Genomic DNA, 20,166 nt, shown 5'->3' on the forward strand with positions numbered 1-20,166 from the left:
CTCCCCCTGTTTGTGTTCCTGCTCTCACTGTCTCTGTCTCTGTCAAATAAATAAATAAAATCTTTAAAAAAAAAAATAGCCTAAATTAGAGCAAACCTCCACATCTAACTAGCAATTTATACTAAATACACAAAAGAGACAAAGATGTTTATACGATTAAGATACAATCCACAAAATTGTAGGAAGCCTTGAAGGACAAATGGTTTATTTTTTAAAAAACTGCAAGTGGTAGGGGCGCCTGGGTGGCTCAGTCGTTAAGCGTCTGCCTTCGGTTCAGGTCATGATCCCAGGGTCCTGGGATCGAGCCGCACATTGAGCCCCATATCAGGCTCCCTGCTCAGTGGTAAGCCTATTTCTCCCTCTCCCACTCCCCCTGCTTTTGTTCCCTCTCTCGCTGTGTCTCTCTCTGTCAAATTAATAAATAAAATCTTTCAAAAGTGCAAGTGGTTGACTTTTGGATTCTAATTCAAAGGAGCAAACTGGAAAACAATACAATATTTATGTATGAAGCATTTGGAAATGCTTCTGACTAGATTCTTAATAGTAGAGAATTGCTTTTAATATTTACGTTTGACAATATTATTTTGTGTTTAAAAATTTTTTTACATGTACTTATTGAAATATTTAAGGATAAAAGGATTTATCTCCTATTTGCTTCAAAGTAATATGAGATTGAGGAATAGGGCAGATAGACATAAAACATGATTAGTTAGGCTTCGCCTTTCTTTTTCCGCCATCCTGGAGTCTGTGGAGGCCTGCTGGGAACAGGACTCCTCTAATGCCAAATAATGTCTGGAAGGCTGTGGTCCAAGGCCATTTTTGCTGGCTATAAGCGGGGTCTCCAGAACCAGAGAGAGCACACAGCTCTTCCTAAAATTGAAGGTGTTTATGCTCGAGATGAAACGGAATTCTATCTAGGCAAGAGATGTGCTTATGTGTACAAAGCGAAGAACAACACAGTGACTCCTGGAGGCAAACCAAACAAAACCAGAGTAATCTGGGGAAAAGTAACTCGTGCTCATGGAAACAGTGGCATGGTTTGTGCCAAATTCCGAAGCAACCTTCCTGCTAAAGCCAGTGGCCACAGAATCCGTGTGATGCTGTACCCCTCAAGGATTTAAATTTAATGAAAAGTAAATAAAGGTGTAGATTTGTTCTCTTGTATTTTTGTTTAAAAAAAAGCATGATTAGTTACCAATTGATAATTATTGAATCTGGATGAGGGGCATGGTCGCTAACTGTCTCTGCCTTATGTATGTTTAAAATTTTCTATAATAAATGTCTTGAGTTTTCCTATCCAAAAAGGTGTTGTCTTTTTATCTACTTCAATATTTTGTTCTAGTCTTAGGAAAGATGGATTGATTGATTGATTTTTAGGAGAGATTTAAAGCTTTCTTCTTTTATTTTTAAATGTACTTCTAAGGATTTTGTTTGCTACTGTAAATGTAATCTTTCCTGCCATATTTTTTTCTAACTGGATGTTGTTTGCATATAGAAAAGTTATTCTTATACAATATTATTAAAGGAGCCCTCTATTCAATTCTTATTGTTTCTCAGACATTTTTAATGTGTGTTTTAATTTATATAATCGCTACAGACTGTGTCTCCACTCCTCCCCACCCCCCAAATCTATGTTGAACCCCAATCCTCAATATAATAGTATTAGAAGGTGAGACCTTTGAGCGGTGATTAGATTATGAGAGTAGAATCCTCATGAGTGGGATTAATACCCTTATGAAAAAGACCCTAGAGAGTTCCCTTGTCCCTTCCACCCTGTGAAGACACAGAGAAGACAGCAGTCTATGAATCAGGAAACAGGCTTTCACCAGACACCTAATCTGCCAGTGTCTTGACCTTGGATTTCTCAGGCTCCAGAACTATGAGAAATACATTTCTGTTGTTTATGAACTACCCAGTTTGTATTATTTTGCTATAGTAGCCCGAACTAAGATAATAATCATATAATTAGAAAATGATGATAAATTTGCCTTTTTATTTTCCCTAAATTTATACTTTCTATTGTATTTTCTTGCACAGGCTGTTAATTCCAAAGCAATGCTATATAATAGTTGTAAATGAGTATTCTTATCTCGGTCTCAATTTTACTGGTAATAATTCTAAGTTTGGTGCTGGTTTGTTGTTTGGGACATATTTTTGATCATGTAAGAAGTATTCATACGTTCATATGACTTCAAGTTTTTGTTATGTTTTGCTTTAATCGGAAATAGATTTTTTAAAAACAATCTGTTTCTTATTGTAAACATATGTAATATATATATCCACTTAAATTAATTTGAAACTTACAGACAATAACCAGAATATAAGCTATTTTTAAAATAAAGGGCAAACATACTCATCCTTCAAAAGTTCAGAGGTATGATAATAAGGTTCTGTGAAAAAACAACAACACTGGTACCAGCTTCTTGGTTACAAATCAGATTTATTTCCTAATACGTTTACATGAAAAATCTTCATGCAATAAATTTTAAATTCCCAGAGAACAGAAATATATGGAACCATAGCAGTCTAGCACAAGGGGGAAAATGTATAAATACTCTGGTTCAATAAATGAGATTTGTCCTGTTATGGCATAATTTTAACATAGAAGTAATTTTTTATGTTTAAATATCACAGTGTTCCATAGAATCTAACAATGTAAGTCAAACTAAATTGTAATTTCAATACACTTATTCTTCTAATGAATGTGCAGAGAACTGGATCAATTTTCCATTCAATGAACTTTTCTTATATAGATGAGAGAAGAGAAATAAGTGTGAATTAAACAACAACAAGGATAATTTGTCCCCTGAATTAGACTGGTATATTGTAAGATTTTTGTTATTTGGCAATGATTTTCCTAACAGAGCACATTTCTGAAATAATAATGAGAAATATCGGGATATATAATTAGATAATTTTTCACTCCAGCTGCTATTGTTAAAGATTACCTCTAATCACTAAATTGAAGGTGAAGTATAATTTATTAAGAGAATGAACACTAATTGAGATCATAATTTTCTTGACTTCTCTTGGCCTCTATTTTTCTCTCTATAAATAAGGGGGTGGGTCCAGATGCCCTCTAAGATATTTTCCAGCTACCAACTTCATTTAGTTATCTATTTAAGTCTCTAATAAATAGTTACAACTTTATATTAAAAAAAGGCAATCTGGCAGTTTTTAGTCTATCCCATTTATATTTATGCATATAATAAAAATTGAGCCTAAATCTGTCATCTGATATATTTTTTGACTTATTGCTTCCTTTGTTCATATATTTTGCTAAATGGATTTTTAAATTTTACTTTAAATTATATACATTGACACCTCTCTATGGAAAACTGAAAAAAAGTACACATTTTAATTTGTCCCACTTATTTTTCTCTATAGCTTATTCTTTTATATGTTTTATCATTTTTTAGTCCTTCAGAAAGTTGCCTTCATAACCTTGAATTATCTATTTAAGCGCCTATGTCTCAAATTCTCCATTCTAAATATCTATGAACTCCCTGCTAAGAAAAATGAAGAAAACAGTATATCCACATTTCTTTCCATATCCCTGCCCTCACCCTTATTTCCCAACTCTCTTGGTTGCTATTCTTTATAACATTAGTATAAAGATCTTGAAGTCTTCTTGACTTCAAGATTAAATTACAGTGTTTATTCAATTCTGTTTCTGCCCTCTATCCATACACAATTATGGTTTTGTTAATCCTAAGATTAGCCAGTTATTTTACTAGCAAAATGAGTTTATGTGGTATGAATAGCAGAGGAATTGCGATTCAGGACAAGCAAACTATAGTGAACCATAGGCAAGTCTGGAGAACCAAATGAGAGAGGCTTATTTCTATGGAGGACAGGACAAAATTGTGAAGGACTTCCCTGAACAAAAGTCCATTGTAGTAGAGTGAGAGTTTGAACTTTTTTTTTTTTTTTAATTTTTAATGATTTTATTTATTTGAGAGAGAGAGCGCGAGAGCCATCAAACCCCTGGGCGGGGAGGGTGAGGGGGGCCGGAGAGGTAGAGAGGCAGAAGCAGAGGGAGAGGCAAAGGCAGAGGGAGAGGCAGACTCCCCACTGCACAACAGGGAGCCTGAGGAGGGCGGGGGCAGGATCCCAGGACGCCAGGATCACCAGGATCATGACCTGAGCTGAGGGCAGATGCTCAACCGACTAAGCCACCCAGGCGCCCCTAAAGAGTTTGAACTTCTCATTGGCTATTGCTATTGCTGGGCAAGGAGAAAATTTTATTACCTCCTGCTGGGGCAGTAAATTAAGCTTCCTCCTGCTGAGGATGCAAGGTATGGCTTTTCCTCCTGGGGTCTGCAATTGACAACCCGTGGTAGTCCCAGAGAGCTCCCCCTTCAAGGCTTCTCCTGCTCCATTTTAAAAATGATGAGATTTCCTTTATTTTCACAGTATATACCATAGTAAATTGTATGTATGTGCTTACCTTCTGTCTCTCCTTCCGGTTGTTACCAGGGGCTACCACTACGGTCAATAAATGTTGGTTAATGTGATCTATACCTAATAATATTCATGACTTGAGTGTTTGAATTATGTGTTCTTCATAAAGAAATTATACTGAACAGTACTCACTATAGACATACACACACTTTTTATAGATTACATTATGAAAGATTTTTTTAAATGTACAAAAGTGGAGAGATTATAATGCATCCCCATTAACTATACTTCAACTTCAATAACCATCAATATTTTCATTTACATTTTTTAGTCAAAAAGCCAGTAGTATATACCCCCAGCAGGTTGACCGGTTGTCAACACGGATTGTTTGATTTACATCTAAGATGAGGAAACATATTTCAATTCACCAGGATTATAGTTCTGGGGAACTTTAACAGCAATGACAGACAAACAGACAGACAGGCTTTCAGAAAGAGCCATTAAGTACTACCAGTGACCAAGAAGGAAAAAAAAAAAAGGTCTCTTATAGACTAAAATCTGAAAAACACTTCACAAGTTTCCTAAATGGCCATTACATGCTACAGGACTTGTCCATGAAAGCAATTCCTGCCAATTATGACAGGTGTTTAGAGGAACCCCATCCAGAATCTAGATCCCAGGCAAAGGATCATTCTTTAAAAGGTAGGAAGAACGAAAGACAAAGGCTTGAACCTAGGCCTGGGAGAGGAACACGGCTAAAGAAAGCAATAACCTACGGGTCCTCGCTCTCCCTACCGCGAATGGGGGCAGGACCGAACTACACTTCCCAGAATGCAAAGCGGGGGGGGCGGCGCTAAAGAGATAGTGTGTTTTTACCTCAACTTGGTTCCGGGCGCTTCCGGTTTGATTATAAACCCCAGTCTCTCTTCTTGGCTCTTCTCCACCTCAGCCTAATTGGCCCCGTAATCCGGGCGTGGGAGGGCGGCTCAGACGTCACTGGCCGCGGTTGAATGGAGGCTCTCGGCCCCGCGACCTGATGGTAAATGAAGTCTCTTCTCTGGTCAGAGCTGTAGCTTCTCCAACTGCATTGGAGCAAGAGAACTACATTACCCTGTAAGCCTCGGGGCTGGGAGGTGGCGTGGGGGCGGTCCCTCACGTCTGGTACAGTCATCCCAAGCCTCTTCGGCGGGACTGTGATGGCTGGAGAGATGACGATCTTAGGTCAGTGACCAGGGGTTCTCTATGGCTGTTGTGGGCACCGGAGCAGTTTGGGGAGGCCGGGATGGGCAGGGGTGGTTGTCACCTCCCGGATCCAATTGGCGCAGTGGGAAGGACTCGGGAAAGGTGACTTAGAGGCGGTTTTTGGTTTCTCGGGGCGCCGGATTGAGGGTTCGTCCAGAAATGGCCTGGGCCAGAGTAGGCCATGTAGGGCCGGCGGCGACCCTCTGCGTACATCCCAGGGACATCGGGCCTCGGGAAGGGTTCTTTTCAAAACAACGTCGATTTTGAATCGTTGGTTGAATTGGGGCCTTTGAGAGGCTGCAAGAACGTGCATCTCCAAGACCCCTTTGTAGAGGAAGGGGGAGGAGCAGTCCCCGCGGCCTGAGCTGTAGACTCGTGGGATGCTGCATTTTGAGAGAGCCAGGCCTCTTGGATGTATAGCCTGATGCACTTTCCACCAGTCTGAGTTAGTAATTAACCCTCCCCGAACGAGAAAATAATGAAATGTTTCTGAAGTTTTCCACACAGGAGCAAGAGGAAAGTGGGGTTGGCACTTGATTTCTTTCTTTCTTTTTTTTTTTTTGAGTTATGTGTGATGAGGATGAGCTCACAATTAGTAAAACAGACTCCTACAAATTGACGTTTTGGGTCGTATGTAACACGTATGGACATAATCTCCTGAAACCAAATAACATATTAATTTTAAATTCGAAGTGGCATCTTTCTTCATTCCTTATGTTTACAATCTGCATGGCGTTTGTTCATATTTGTGTGTCTGTGTGTGTGTTATTTTATTTTATTTTTTTGTATATATTTTTAATTTTTTTATTCTTACGTTAATCCCCGTACATTACATCATTAGTTTTAGATGTAGTGTTCCATGATTCATTGTTTGTGCATAACACCCAGTGCTCCATGCAGAATGTACCCTCCTCGGGCGCCTGGGTGGCTCAGTTGGTTGAGCGACTGCTTCGGCTCAGGTCATGATCCTGGAGTCCCGGGATCGAGTCCCGCATCGGGCTCCCTGCTCGGCGGGGAGTCTGCTTCTCCCTCAGCCCTCTTCCCTCTCGTGCTCTCTGTCTCTCATTCTCTCTCTCTCAAATAAATAAAATCTTTAAAAAAAAAAAAAAAAAAAGAATGTGCCCTCCTCAATACCCACCACCAGGCTAACTCATCCTCCACCCCCCTCCCCTCTAGAACCCTGTTTGTTTTTCAGAGTCCATCCTCTCTCATGGTTCGTCTACTGTGTGTGGTTTTTTTAAATCAATATTTGTTGAGCATCTGTTTGCTAGGAGCCATTCCTAGTGCAAGGGATATACAAAAGTGAACAAAAGCCGCCTTCAAGGAGCTTTGTATTGCATTTAGGGTTACACATTTATGGTTCTCCTTCCCTAAATATTAATTTCTGCAAGAAGTATTTTCTTATTTTGTATTTAAATACAGAAAAAGTTAACTGTGTTCTGTTGTAAAGTGGCAGTTTCATATTTAAACTACTTTCAAAATCATTTTACCCATTTATCCAGTTCATCCTTTTGAAAGGAAAAAGGAGATGAGGGGATAAAAAGTTTTAGTCCTCCAATAACAGAGTTTTCGCTGTGGAAATTTAATAATGGAGTTTCTTTTAAATGATAACTAAAGCTGCTTATAAAGCTATAATATCTAAATATTAATTGATCAAGAAATTGAATTATATCTATATTATATTTATCTAGCTTTTGCCAGAGATGAATGGCTTTTCCTGTCAGTATTAGCACAATTAATTATATGTTTTTACTTTTTCTTCCCCCATAGGTGTAGTACACAGACATACAACTACAGGGGTTTTTTGGTTTTGTTGTTCCTTCATTTTAACTGTATTATAGTCTTTATGAAAGACTTGATGTCTGAGAGAAGGGTTATCTTTAGTACTATAAAAGAAAATATTTTGAGAGTGTATTAGTCTTTTCTCAAAGAGTGTTATTAAAAGGACTTTGCTATAGTAATTTAACATATTGTACTAGTTTAATAAAACATATCTTTTCATTTGCCTGTATTTCAGGATCAGCTGTTTTGACTCTCCTGTTGGCTGGGTATTTGGCACAACAGTACTTACCATTGCCTACTCCTAAAGTGATTGGCATTGACCTTGGTACCACCTATTGTTCTGTTGGGGTGTTTTTTCCTGGCACAGGAAAAGTAAAGGTCATTCCAGATGAAAATGGGCATATCAGTATACCCAGCATGGTGTCCTTTACTGACAATGATGTATATGTGGGTTATGAGAGCTTAGAGCTGGCCGATTCAAATCCTCAGAACACAATATATGATGCCAAGAGATTCATAGGCAAGATTTTTACCCCAGAAGAGCTGGAGGCTGAAGTTGGCAGATACCCATTTAAGGTAAGTGATTAAGCTAAAATCTGTTTTAATTTTAGTTAAGCATACTGTTTCAATTAATGCTTTGGCTTCAAGCTATGAAACATTCTGTTTCAACTCACTTACTTTGCATGGAAGCTACATTATGACAAGCAGTCCTACAGCAATTCCATGATGACTTAATTCATTGGCTCCACAGCTCTATCATGGACTTGGAGCCTTACTATGTTCTTGCTTTGCAATCCTCAGAATATCTGCTTAGATCTTTGTTTCACTGTAGCAAGAAGGCTAATGATGCCCCATGTACTATGGATGGATGGATGGGTGGATGGACGGATGGATAGATGGATGGATGGCTAGATAGATGGATAGGTGCTGTGTGTGGTAGGATATACATATTTATATACTTTAAAAGATCACAGTAGGCATGCTATTTTATGACTTATTTGAAACTCAACAATATGACATGGTTCCTTAGAATGGCTATTCCAATATTTAATTTTCCAATCTCAGTAAGGGCACATTTTTTTCCCCTGGTTTTCCACTTATGTTGCAGCTTCAGTGAATATTCTTGTACATAGATCTTTGTGTACTTCTTGATCCTTAGCTTGAATTCTAGAAGTAGAAGAACTTGAGTTCTTTAAGTACTTTGATTTATCTTGCCAAATTGTACACTGAAACGGTTGTGTACTCTTTACTTTTTTTTAGAGGGCCTATATCTTCCCTAGTTACTGTTTGTTTGTTTAAGATTTATTTAAGAGAGAGACAGAGTAAGTGTAAGTAGGAGTAGAGGCAGAGGGAGAGAATCTTCAAGCAGACTCCACGGAGACCGCCACGGTACTCAGTCTCAGGGCCCTGAGATCATGATTGAGTTGAAGCCGTAAGTCAGACTCTCAACCAACTGAGCACCCAGGTACCCTCCCGCCCCAGTTACTATTTTTTTAATCTTTGCCAATATATAAGTGAAAAATGGTATTTTTGTATTAATTAGCATTCCTTTGATTTTTACTGAGGTCAGATTTTTTAAACATTTGTTAATTGGCATTTTTATTTTTTTAGTGATCTATTTCTTGTCCTTTGTCCTATTTTTTGGGGGGGGTTCTTTTCCTTTGTAAAATACTTAGTGATATGTTTACAGTGTTTTTTTATGTTCTTTTTTTTTAACTGATGATATATAATTTTGCTTTTGAGCTGTCAAGAATGTTAAATTTTTATGTGGCAAAATCATCTCAAAAATTTTTAAAAAATGATTATAGACTCTTACCATGCTTACAATGGCCTTTCCCATCCTGTCCACTTCTATTGCTAATGCTTTTACATGACTATATGTAGGTTTGTGTTTTGCCAGTTTTTTCTTTTAAGTATTTTATTTTTTGTCTAAAACATTTTTTTTCATCATGATGAGTGTACTCTTTAATCCCCATCACCCATTTCACCCATCCCCCCACCCATATCTTTTAAATACTTAAGTGTTTTTTTCCATAGAGGGTTTTTCATGTAAACTGTGAAGTGGAATTCTAAGTGACTAGCTTTTAAAATTGATAGCTGTATCAGTGCTGCTTATTGAATAAAATTCTTAAATATTTTATGCATTTTCAAAGGAGAAAATAAATCTATCCCATGCATTTCTTAGGTTTATTTCTTTGTTCTTTTTTAGCTTTTTTCTTAGGATCCTTTATCAATTTATAAGTCTTAAGTAATGATTAAATTATATAGAGCTATACATTTCCTCAAAATTAAGAATTTGAGTACATTACTTACTGATTCAGGAATTATTTTTTTCCCAAGTTTTATTGGAATATAATCAACATATGGCCCTGTATAAATTTATGATGTACAGCATAATGATTTCACTTAAATATATTGTGTAATTATTAGAACAGTAAGTTAACATCCATCATCTCGTATAGATACAAAAAAAAGAAAAAAAATTTTTTTTCCTTGTGGTGAGAGCTCTTAGAATTTACTCTCTCAGCAACCTTCAAATATACCATATAGCAGTATTAACTATAGTCATCATGTTGACATTACATTCCCAGTACTTACTTCTTTTATAACTGGAAATCTGTACCTTTTGACCACCTTCATCCATTTCCCCTACTCTCCCCCCATCCCCTGCCTGCGGTAACCTATCTAATCTTTTTTTCTCTGAGTTTGGTTGTTGTTTTAGATTCTACATATGAGCGATCATACAGCGTTTGCCTTTCCCTGTTTGACTTAACTGCGCTTAGCGTAATACCCGCAGGGTCCATCCATGTCACCAGCGGCAGGAATTTCTTCTTTTTTTATGGCTGAATAACATTCCACTGTGTATGTATATCACCACTTTATCCATTTATCTGTTGATAGACACTTCGGTTGTATTCATGGCTCGGCCATCGTAAATGTTGCTGCTGTGACCATGGGGTGCAGGTAGCTCTTCCACATAAGGGTGTGTTCCCAGAAGTGGAGCTGCTGCATCAGATCGTAGTTCCATTGTCAGTTTTTTGAGGACCCCCTGTACTATTTTCCAACCAAGAGTTAGTTTGAGTTTTCTTGGTGTTGTTAAGTTTCTAAGTGTTGTGATTTTTTTTGTTGTTGTTGTTGCTGTTTCATGTGGGAACTGAACCTCATTTTAATAGTATCTGTAGCTTATTTTTGTTTTTTCCAGATAGGTTTGTAGATGGTCAAGTTTTCTTCATTGAAATCTAATTATGTAGTCTAGAATGAAGAGGGTAAAATTCTTACAGTTTCTTAGAAGACTTAATTCTCTTTACTCTTGATATGAATTTAGTCTGTTGGTGAAAGTGGGATAGCATGTTTTAGAATTAATCTAGTTTTTTAAATGTACAACCACATTAGCAGGGATAATGACTTAATACATGTTTTCATGGAAATAAGAATATAAGTGATATTTGATTCTTGGATAAGAACATAATGAAGTACTAAAATTATTCTTGTTAATATGTGCCAGAACACTTTTTCACGTATCTATTATTTTTGGAAACAAGTTAACTAAAAAAAAGAAGATCCTAAGTCAAATACATGATCCAGCAACTTTTATTCCTTATATTTCATCTTTTTTTCTTTCATTTAGCAGATATATATTGAGAATCTTCTATATTCCATTTATATGCGTGGTGATGGATTTTATTATTCTGCTGTTATTGTAGATTCACTTTATAGATTTTAAAGTATAGCTTTTAATAACCTCTAATCTTAGTAAATGATAGATTATAAATAAATTTTATGATGTTATAAAGTTAAGTTTTTTATTGAATAAGTCCAATGTGTATGTATGTATGTATTTAAGTATATATGTGTATGTGTATATGTATGATTTTACATTTCTTTCTTTTTTTTTCTTTTTTGGCAAATCCTATTCACAGGTTTTAAACAAAAATGGAATGGTTGAGTTTTCTGTGACAAGTAATGAGACCATCACCGTTTCCCCAGAATATGTTGGCTCTAGACTACTGTTGAAGTTAAAGGAAATGGCAGAGGAATATCTTGGAATGCCAGTTGCCAATGCTGTTATTTCTGTACCAGCAGAATTCGATCTAAAACAGAGAAATTCAACAATTGAAGCTGCTAATCTTGCAGGTAATATCACCCTTGCTTGAGTTATATTTTTCTCAAAATGTTCTTAGGTTGAAAATCTTCTGTAGTAAGGTGTGTCACTTTGCAAACCACCTAACGAAGCACATGAATAAACCCAAAGTGGGTAAATTAGATGGATTTTGATATAGGTTTAGAAACAGAAATTAAGAAAATTTTATGGCACAATGTAAAACGCAACATACTATGAAAATAGCCAGTTAGGTAGGCATATAATAAAGACTGAGAACATGGGTGCATGTTAGCAATGAGGAATTTTTTCTATAAACTTTCTTTAATGTTATGATGAATGTAATATTTTTTTTTAAATCTGAGGTGGAAGAGAACTCATTTAAAACCATTCAATAAATATTGAGTGCCTTGATAAACAAAACAGATAAATCTCTGTTCTCATGGAACTTATATTCTACTGGAGGGAAACAGAAAGTCTGTATTAAAGATAAGTATATTGTGGGGTTTCCCTCTCTTAGCATTATTTGATATTTTGGGCTAGATAATTCTGTGTTATGGGAAACTGTCCTGTGCGTTATAGGACAGTTAGCAGCACCCCAGCTTCTACTCATGAGGTGCTCCAGCCCTCTCCTCTCCAAGTAGTGATAATCTTCTGTCTTCAGATGTTGCCAAATGCTCCCAGAGGGGCAAAATTGCTCCTGGTTGAAAACCCTGATACATTGTATATCAGAAAGTAACATGCAATGGAAGAAAAAAAGAGTAGAACAGGAACAGGATTGCTGGTGGTGATCAGGAGGTGGGGGGGACTTGTAGGTTTTAGAGTGGTCAGGTAGGCCTCATTGAGAAAGTGACGTTTAAGCAGATTTGAAGGAGGCACGTTTGTTAGCCAAGCTGATATATAGGGTAAGAATATTGCAGGAGAGAATGGTCAGTGTAGCAGCCATAAAATGGGAATTTGCTGGTACATCTGAAGGTGGTAAGTTGGTCAGTGTGACCAGAGCAGAGTGAGTGATGAAGTCAGACTGCTAAAGGAAAGGGTATGAATTTAAATAAATTCTTCAGAATTTGAATAATTTTTTTATGGCTCCTGATACATAAATGCTGTATTACTTTCCAAACCACTCATGACCTATGGCAGTTAGGTTAAAGCAGGAAGTTTGCGCAAGGAAATCTGACCTTTTGCTTGAACTTTCACTGTTTAGCATTACTTTCAAGATCAGATTTGCTGTATATTTCAGATTTACATTTGAGGGTCTTAAATTTTAAGTACTTTTTTAAGAGTCATTTTACCTATTGGAACACTTCATCTAGATTTTTTTAATAATCTCATCTGTTTACTTATCTGCTTTTCAAAGTCCCTTTAAAAAGAAGAGCATAGTAAGCTTATTTCATTTCCACAGCAATTTATTATAGCACATAATGATTAAAGTTTTATTGCTCTTATATTCCCAAGTAAAATAATGAAAATTAAAAGGGGCTAGGATTTTTAAAAATTAAATATTAAATAATACAGAACAGAATGATGTATTCCACTGAATCTGGGCTTTTCTTTTCTTACATTAATAATTTTTTAGAATGATTTTAATGATTCCATTTAGAACAACCAATATTTATCCTTCCCATTTCATTATTTTTGATGGGTTTGTGACTACTATCTTTGTTACTCAGTGGAGTTCATGTCGCATAAAACACACTAACATGGTATGACGTTGAGGGGGAAGGAATTTTGAGAATGGTGTCCTCTGATGAATTTTTCTTCCTTCCAACCAATCTTACAGGACTGAAGATCTTGAGGGTGATAAATGAACCCACAGCGGCAGCCATGGCTTATGGCCTCCACAAGGCTGATGTCTTTCATGTCTTGGTGATAGATTTGGGTGGAGGAACTCTAGATGTGTCATTGCTAAATAAACAAGGAGGAATGTTTCTAACCCGAGCAATGTCTGGTAAGAAAAATACAGGGAGACTAAAAGAGGTTCAGATAATGCTTTCCTTATTAGCACACCTAATGTGTTAAGTGTTTATTTTTAAATTTTTTTCAGGGGATGCCTGGGTGGTTCAGTCGGGTAAGCGTCCAACTCTTGGTTTCAGCCCAGGTTATGATCTCAGGGTTGCGAGATCGAGCCCAGCGTGGGGCTCTGCACTTGGTGCAGATCTGCTTGAGATTCTTTCCCCCTCTGCTCTTCCCCTTGCTTGTGCACGTGCTCTCTCTCTCTGTCTCTCTCTAAAATAAATCAATAGAAATAAAATAAAATAAAAATAAAATTTTTTTCAGTATACTTTGACTTCATTTTGGTAGTCTGTATATGTAATTTTATAACCACCATTTATATATATCATAACAACAAAAACTGAAATCTAAAAAAAAATGACTGAGGCAAATAAATATATCACTGCCAGTTGTAGCTCACTGAGCCGGTAGGACTTCATGGCTTCGGTGAAGGAAACGAAAGCAAGAAAAATCCTTTAAAATGAAGAGTGATCAGTTTATTTCATTTGCTAACATGTTTTACAAAATAGATATGCTTAGAAAATCTAATAATAGTATTCTCTAGGAAATTATAGGTTTTTGTATTCTAAATCTTTTTTTTTTTTTTTAAGTATTTTGTTTTAGTTTAAAGAATGGAGCCTGTTTAAAAAGTGAAGCTATAAGTTATAGGTTGTCTAACTTCTGCATTTTTCTTTTTCCTAACTGGACTCTTTAAAACCAAATTCAGTGCCAGGGATTTATATTAACATTAATCTTTTCCTTTTAAATCTCTCTTTCTCCTTTTTTTTTTTTTTTTTTTTAAGATTTTATTTATTTATTTGACAGAGAGAGAGAGGGAACACAAGCAGGGGGAACAGCAGAGGGAGAGGGAGAAGCAGGCTTCCCGCAGAGCAAGGAGCCCGATGCAGGGCTCGATCCCAGGACCCTGAGATCATGACCTTAGCCAAAGGCAGACACAACCGACTGAGCCACCCAGGCGCCCTTTTTTTTTTAATTTTAGCTCTTAATCTAGCAAGCAAAAGGATTTAAAAAAAAGATAAAATGCCTACTGGTACTTTTTAATTCTAAAGACTTTCTTCTCTTGGGAGTAATCATATTCAGTGTTTTTAAATTGCTTTTAAAAGCTAATCTTTTGTCAACCTTTATCTTCTGAAAAATTATTTAGGGATATCATTAAGAGATACTTCCTTTTTTATTATTTAAAAATTTTAACCAGAGGGGCGCCTGGGTGGCTCAGTTGGTTAAGCGACTGCCTTCGGCTCAGGTCATGATCCCAGGGTCCTAGGATCGAGCCCCGCATCGGGCTCCCTGCTCTGCGGGAAGCCTGCTTCTTCCTCTCCCACTCCCCCTGCTTGTGTTCCCTCTCTCGCTGTCTCTCTCTCTGTCACTTAAATAAATAAATAAAATCTTTTAAAAATTTTAACCAGATATACACTGTTTTTTTTTTTTAAAGATTTTATTTATTTTTCAACAGAGAGAGAGACAGCGAGAGAGGGAACACAAGCAGGGGGAGTGGGACAGGGAGAAGCAGGCTTCCTGCGGAGCAGGGAGCCTGATGTGGGACTCGATCCCAGGACCGTGGGATCATGACCTGAGCTGAAGGCAGATGCTTAACGACTGAGCCACCCAGGCGCCCGATATGCACTGTTTTTTAATAATATACATTTGAGTTAAAATTACTTTAATCCAATTATTTTTAATCAGTCTTTGTATGAATAAAATCTAAATAGTTAAGTACATTAAGCAAGAGATTTGTTATTCATTATATCATTTTCATACATACTAACAGACATGTATATGCATATACGCGTACAAATACATAAATATACGCCTTTTTATTTTTAACTTAGGAAACAATAAACTTGGAGGACAGGACTTCAATCAAAGACTGCTTCAGTATTTATATAAACAGATCTATCAAACGTATGGCTTTCTACCCTCTAGGAAAGAGGAAATTCACAGATTAAGACAAGCTGTGGAAATGGTCAAATTAAATCTGACTCTTCATCAGTCTGCTCACTTGTCAGTATTACTAACAGTGGAGGAAAAGGACAAGAAGGAGCCTCAGAGTAGTGACACTGAACTGCCAAAGGACAGATTTTCTCCCACTGATGGCCACCATGTGAACAGTGTGTTTGGAGCTGGTCTTTCTGAAAAGAAAAGCGGAGAAAGTCAGGTGTTATTTGAAACAGAAATATCACGGAAGCTCTTTGACACCCTTAATGAAGATCTCTTCCAGAAAATACTTGTACCCATTCAGCAAGTATTAAAAGAAGGCCACCTGGAAAAGACTGAGATTGATGAGGTGGTTTTGGTTGGGGGTTCCACTCGTATTCCTCGAATCCGCCAAGTCATTCAGGAGTTCTTTGGAAAGGATCCCAACACTTCTGTAGACCCTGACCTGGCAGTGGTGACAGGAGTGGCTATCCAAGCAGGGATTGATGGAGGCTCCTGGCCTCTCCAAGTCAGTGCTTTAGAAATTCCCAGTAAGCACTTACAAAAGACCAACTTCAACTGAATTATGGAGGGATGATTATTTGTGATTGTCTGATGAGCTCTTCCTCCTTATCAGACCACCTCCTCCAATAAAGAAAAATCTCTAAAATATCTCAGAAATTTACCTGAAAGGTAACATTTAGATACACAGAATTTTACATAACATTTTGTTTTAGGATTAAATGTGACCAGATTGATCCTATTTGATTTCAGAGAGATCTCACTCCAACAAATACTTTTAAAATGATAGAATTGAAGTAAAACTGTTATAGGAGCATGGGTAGTTTTGTTCTCTGGAATCTGGAAGTAGATAACCATATGCACTTAAAATTACATTCTGTAAACATTGCCTAGTACCAGTATTACAATTCCCAGTTCTTACTAAATTGTATTAGCAGGAGCTGGTAACTGATTTGCTTGGTTATCACATGTAACTATTAGTTTGAACTCTACTTGAAGGACAGTATTGGTGTCAGGTTTTTACATTGGCTGGGAGATAGCAGTATTAGTAATATAAGCTGCATATATATATAATGTTCAGTAACTGCCATAAATAAATTTACTTTCACAAATTCAATTACGTGTCCTATTTACATAACCTTCATTCTCCAGATTTTTAAAATTACTTACTGTATCAACTTACTTTCTTTCTAAAATAGCTGTAGATTTATTCAGATGTTTCAATACCAGACAGTAAACGTAACCAATTTATACTCCAGTTCCTTCAGTTGCTATGCATCATTCTCTGCTTGGATTCCCATGATTCTGCCTGGTGAGAAAACAGTGGGGAATTAATAACTTCATTCTACACGTCTTAATGTCACAATAAAGCCATCATTACTAGCTCTTTTTTGTTACCCAAGACCTTTGCAGACACTAGTAAGTACCAGTAATTAGCTACAGTATTTATGTTTTTGTTTTTGTTTCTTTGTTTATTTTCAGTAAGCCCTGGAGAATGTAGCTTGCATTTGAACTATCAAATCATATTTGATTCAGTTTTTACTGAGATTTTTCCCCATATTGGTTTTGAATGAGGAAAATGTGCTCAGTTGTAAAATCCTTATTGTTGTTTCCCACTATCATTTTACAGTAGTCACACTTGGACTGTTTTTAGCCTTAAGGTTAGTATGTGTTGCGAGTAAAAAAATTTTGAATATTGGAAATAATGTGGCAATCTAATGTGGGAGGCAATGTGGAAGAATTTCTACAAATCAGCATTTGTAGCAGTTTCGTTTTGTTTTTGTTTGTTTCCTTTTAGAAATGCTACAGGGACCAAGAAAGAAAATGTAGCAAGCAGTTATATTTCTGTGATGGCCATATTTGAAGACTTTTTTTTTCTTAATGCATGCATGCTTCATATTAATATTCAAAGATTACATTCTGGTCAACATTTTTGTTAATGTAAAAAGTATGTCTGTTTTATCTGTTGTTGAATTTAAAGGATGTTGTATTTCCAATCACTGAAAAACAGAACTAAGCAAACTCATTTCAGCAACATCGAAACATTTCAGCTTCTGAGAATAAAAAGCTGAATGTTAATATTTTTTGCAGATCTAAAAAAAAAAAGGTTAGCAATGAGATTGCTGTTAAAACACAATTTCAATCACATAGTTTTGTGTACAGAATGTCTAGTAAGTAGATAGAAAAATAAAAAATGTTTGTTGACATATTTTATTTTAGAACTAACAGAGAAATGCCAAAGATGAATCCTTCACTGCGTTATGAAAATATTCCAGTGTTCTCTTGGACTTGATACGAATCTTTAATAGATTTTAGAATTGGAAAAGATCTTTTTGCAAAGGTCTTAAGAGAAAAGTGTTCAATCTATCAAAATCTCCACTTACATTATCAGCTTTAACCTAAAGCATTTTAACATTTTTAAAAAAAGCCTTGACTCTCTCAAATACATGAGATAGTTCAGGAAGATCTGTTACCACTTTTTAGTGGAAACAATTTGCAGAACGGGGCAGCTAATCTCATATACTAAAATTGGAATTTAAATGTGTCTGAAAAATAGGATGGCAGTGTTGGAATTTGGGGGCAATAGTTTAGCATATTCTCTAGTATAGTTACACCTTTAAAAATACGAAGTAATGTCTGTCAGTCATATGTTAGGGGCCTATATATAAATGGTCTTGAAATCAATGTAGTTTATTTATTTAAAAGAGAAAGGGATCCCGAAAGGGATCATTTATGCCTAATAATCTTAAGACATTTTTCATAAAACAATACATTCTGGTTTGTACATGTAACTAGTGTTTTTTGAAGTGCATTAACTTTTTAAATATTAACTGTTGTATGATTAGAATATGTGAATGAGTAATTTATTTTGTATCAGGAATGTTTCGGTACTGTGTTTTCACTCCAACCACTGACTTCACAGATGCTACTGTGTATGACATTTCGGAAGATTATATAGTTATTGTGCATAACAGATTGTGCCTCTTCAAATTGTGTGTATACAGGTAATTCACATTTTAATGTAAATAAATACCACTTTGCAGTTTGTTTTTTAAACTGTGTCCTTTCTCTTCCATTCACAGCTAGGCCAGAGTACATATTTGAGGTTTATAAGTGAAAAGGGAAGCAGGGACAGCTGCTGTGATGCTCATGCATGTGAGCTCAGCAGCTATTGCCTGCCCCCCTGCATCCTGACTCTGGGGTTGCTTGTATCCTTTTTCATTTATTTTCCTAATTTAGAAGTGACAGTTCCTGTATCATATGAACAGTAGCTCCGGAATTCTGAATACCAATTCATGACCTTTGACTATAATGGAGCAAAGACCTAAATTAATCTATAGTTAGTGAATAATCCTACTGTAATCCTTTGGTTGATTCAGTAATACTTCATAATTTTCTAATAAAGTTTGTCTTAACTCTTTGGACAAAAACTATATATACATATTTTATATATCTAAAGAAATTCATTTGATTAATACAGTCTTTTCAGATGAGCCCTTAAATAAAGATAGGAGACTTGACTTTCCAATAGTTCCTGTGATTCCTCCATAGTTTTTCTAACCACCATTGCTGAGGGACTCAAATGAGGAAATATAGTGACACCCCCATATTTAGTTTATTTAACCAACAAAAACACAGTACCCCATTGAGGGTAGGCAGCCTCCATTGTAGCCTCCAATGACACCCATTTTCTGGTATTCATCTCCTTTTGTGATCTTCCCTTGACTTTGGGCAAGATTTGGTGACTCCCTGCTAATGATGAGAGGTACATGGTGAATAAGCACCCCAGCGGACAGCACCACCTTCCAGCTGTGAGCGCCTTCTCAAAAGCGAGCCCTCTCTTCCTTCAGATAATGTGGCCATGGTTGAAGTTTAAGTATAATCTCATGAGAGACTTAAACCAGAATAGTCCAGCTAAGTGGATTCCTGGCCCATGGAAACTACAATATATTTTTGTTGTTTTAAGCCACTAAGTTTTGGATTAATTTGTTGACCAATAGATAATAGAGTACTAATTATGTACCAGTACTGTTCTAAGTGTTTTAGTGATGGGGTGCCTGGGTGGTTTAGTTAAGCGACTGCCTTCGGAACAGGTCATAATCTCAGGGTCCTGGGATCAAGCCTTGTGTCGGGCTCCCTGCTCAGTGGGGAGCCTTCTTCTCCCTCTCCCTCTGCCCCTACCCCCTTCTCACTCTCTCTCAAATAAGTAAATAAATAAAAATATTTTTAGAAAAGTTTTAGTGAAAACCAATTTAGTTTTGTTCTAGCAAACTTATGAGTAGGTACTATTATCCCCATTTTCAGATAGGGAAATTAAGGCACAGATGTGTCAAGAAATTTCCCCAGGATTATACAGCTAATAAGTGGCAAAATCAGGATTTAAATCCAATCCATGCTCAAACGCAGTGCTGTGCTGCTTTATCCATCACATAATACAACCCCATAGTACCGATTTTATTGTTACTAAACTACTGGATGGTACAGACTTCTTATTTAGCTGATGATATTAAAATTACAGATTTTGATAATGCTATTTAGTCCCTTACACTTCTGACTAATTCATTGGTTTTTGTGAGTACCTAGTGCAAAGAAAATACTCAATATTACAAATGGCTATGCTAGAAAGATAAGGAAATAAGCAAAGAAGTTCAGTGACTTGCCAATTTATGTGGGCTTGTAAGAAAATGCCA

General features: G+C 36.5%; 2 protein-coding genes across 2 annotated transcripts; both read left to right on the top strand.

Annotated features, from left to right (window-relative positions):
• The first annotated feature begins 745 nt into the window (after positions 1 to 745).
• Positions 746 to 1,164, top strand: LOC123834489 (large ribosomal subunit protein eL33-like). Its single transcript, XM_045863618.3, has one exon. It carries the CDS (start codon positions 789 to 791, stop codon positions 1,119 to 1,121), a length of 333 nt encoding a protein of 110 aa, XP_045719574.1. The 5' UTR covers positions 746 to 788; the 3' UTR covers positions 1,122 to 1,164.
• A 4,311-nt stretch (positions 1,165 to 5,475) lies between these two features.
• On the top strand, positions 5,476 to 18,532 carry HSPA13 (heat shock protein family A (Hsp70) member 13). The gene is made up of 5 exons (XM_045902663.2): positions 5,476 to 5,625; positions 7,664 to 8,004; positions 11,349 to 11,562; positions 13,308 to 13,475; positions 15,370 to 18,532. Exons 1-5 carry the CDS (start codon positions 5,601 to 5,603, stop codon positions 16,035 to 16,037), a joined length of 1,416 nt encoding a protein of 471 aa, XP_045758619.1. The 5' UTR covers positions 5,476 to 5,600; the 3' UTR covers positions 16,038 to 18,532.
• Positions 18,533 to 20,166: the final 1,634 nt, after the last annotated feature.

Source organism: Mirounga angustirostris, unplaced genomic scaffold (genome assembly GCF_029215605.1).
Source record: "Mirounga angustirostris isolate CCGP_5_RB_7025 unplaced genomic scaffold, mMirAng1.0.hap1 SCAF_1, whole genome shotgun sequence".
Lineage (NCBI taxonomy): Eukaryota > Metazoa > Chordata > Mammalia > Carnivora > Phocidae > Mirounga > Mirounga angustirostris.

Excerpts from the sequence above, each read along its gene's own strand:
- LOC123834489 (XM_045863618.3), top strand. The coding sequence starts at position 789 with ATGTCTGGAAGGCTGTGGTCCAAGGCCATTTTTGCTGGCTATAAGCGG.
- HSPA13 (XM_045902663.2), top strand. The coding sequence starts at position 5,601 with ATGGCTGGAGAGATGACGATCTTAG. Across the intron at positions 8,005-11,348 it reads TTGGCAGATACCCATTTAAG|GTTTTAAACAAAAATGGAAT; the intron begins GTAAGTGATTAA and ends TCCTATTCACAG. Across the intron at positions 13,476-15,369 it reads TCTAACCCGAGCAATGTCTG|GAAACAATAAACTTGGAGGA; the intron begins GTAAGAAAAATA and ends TTTTTAACTTAG.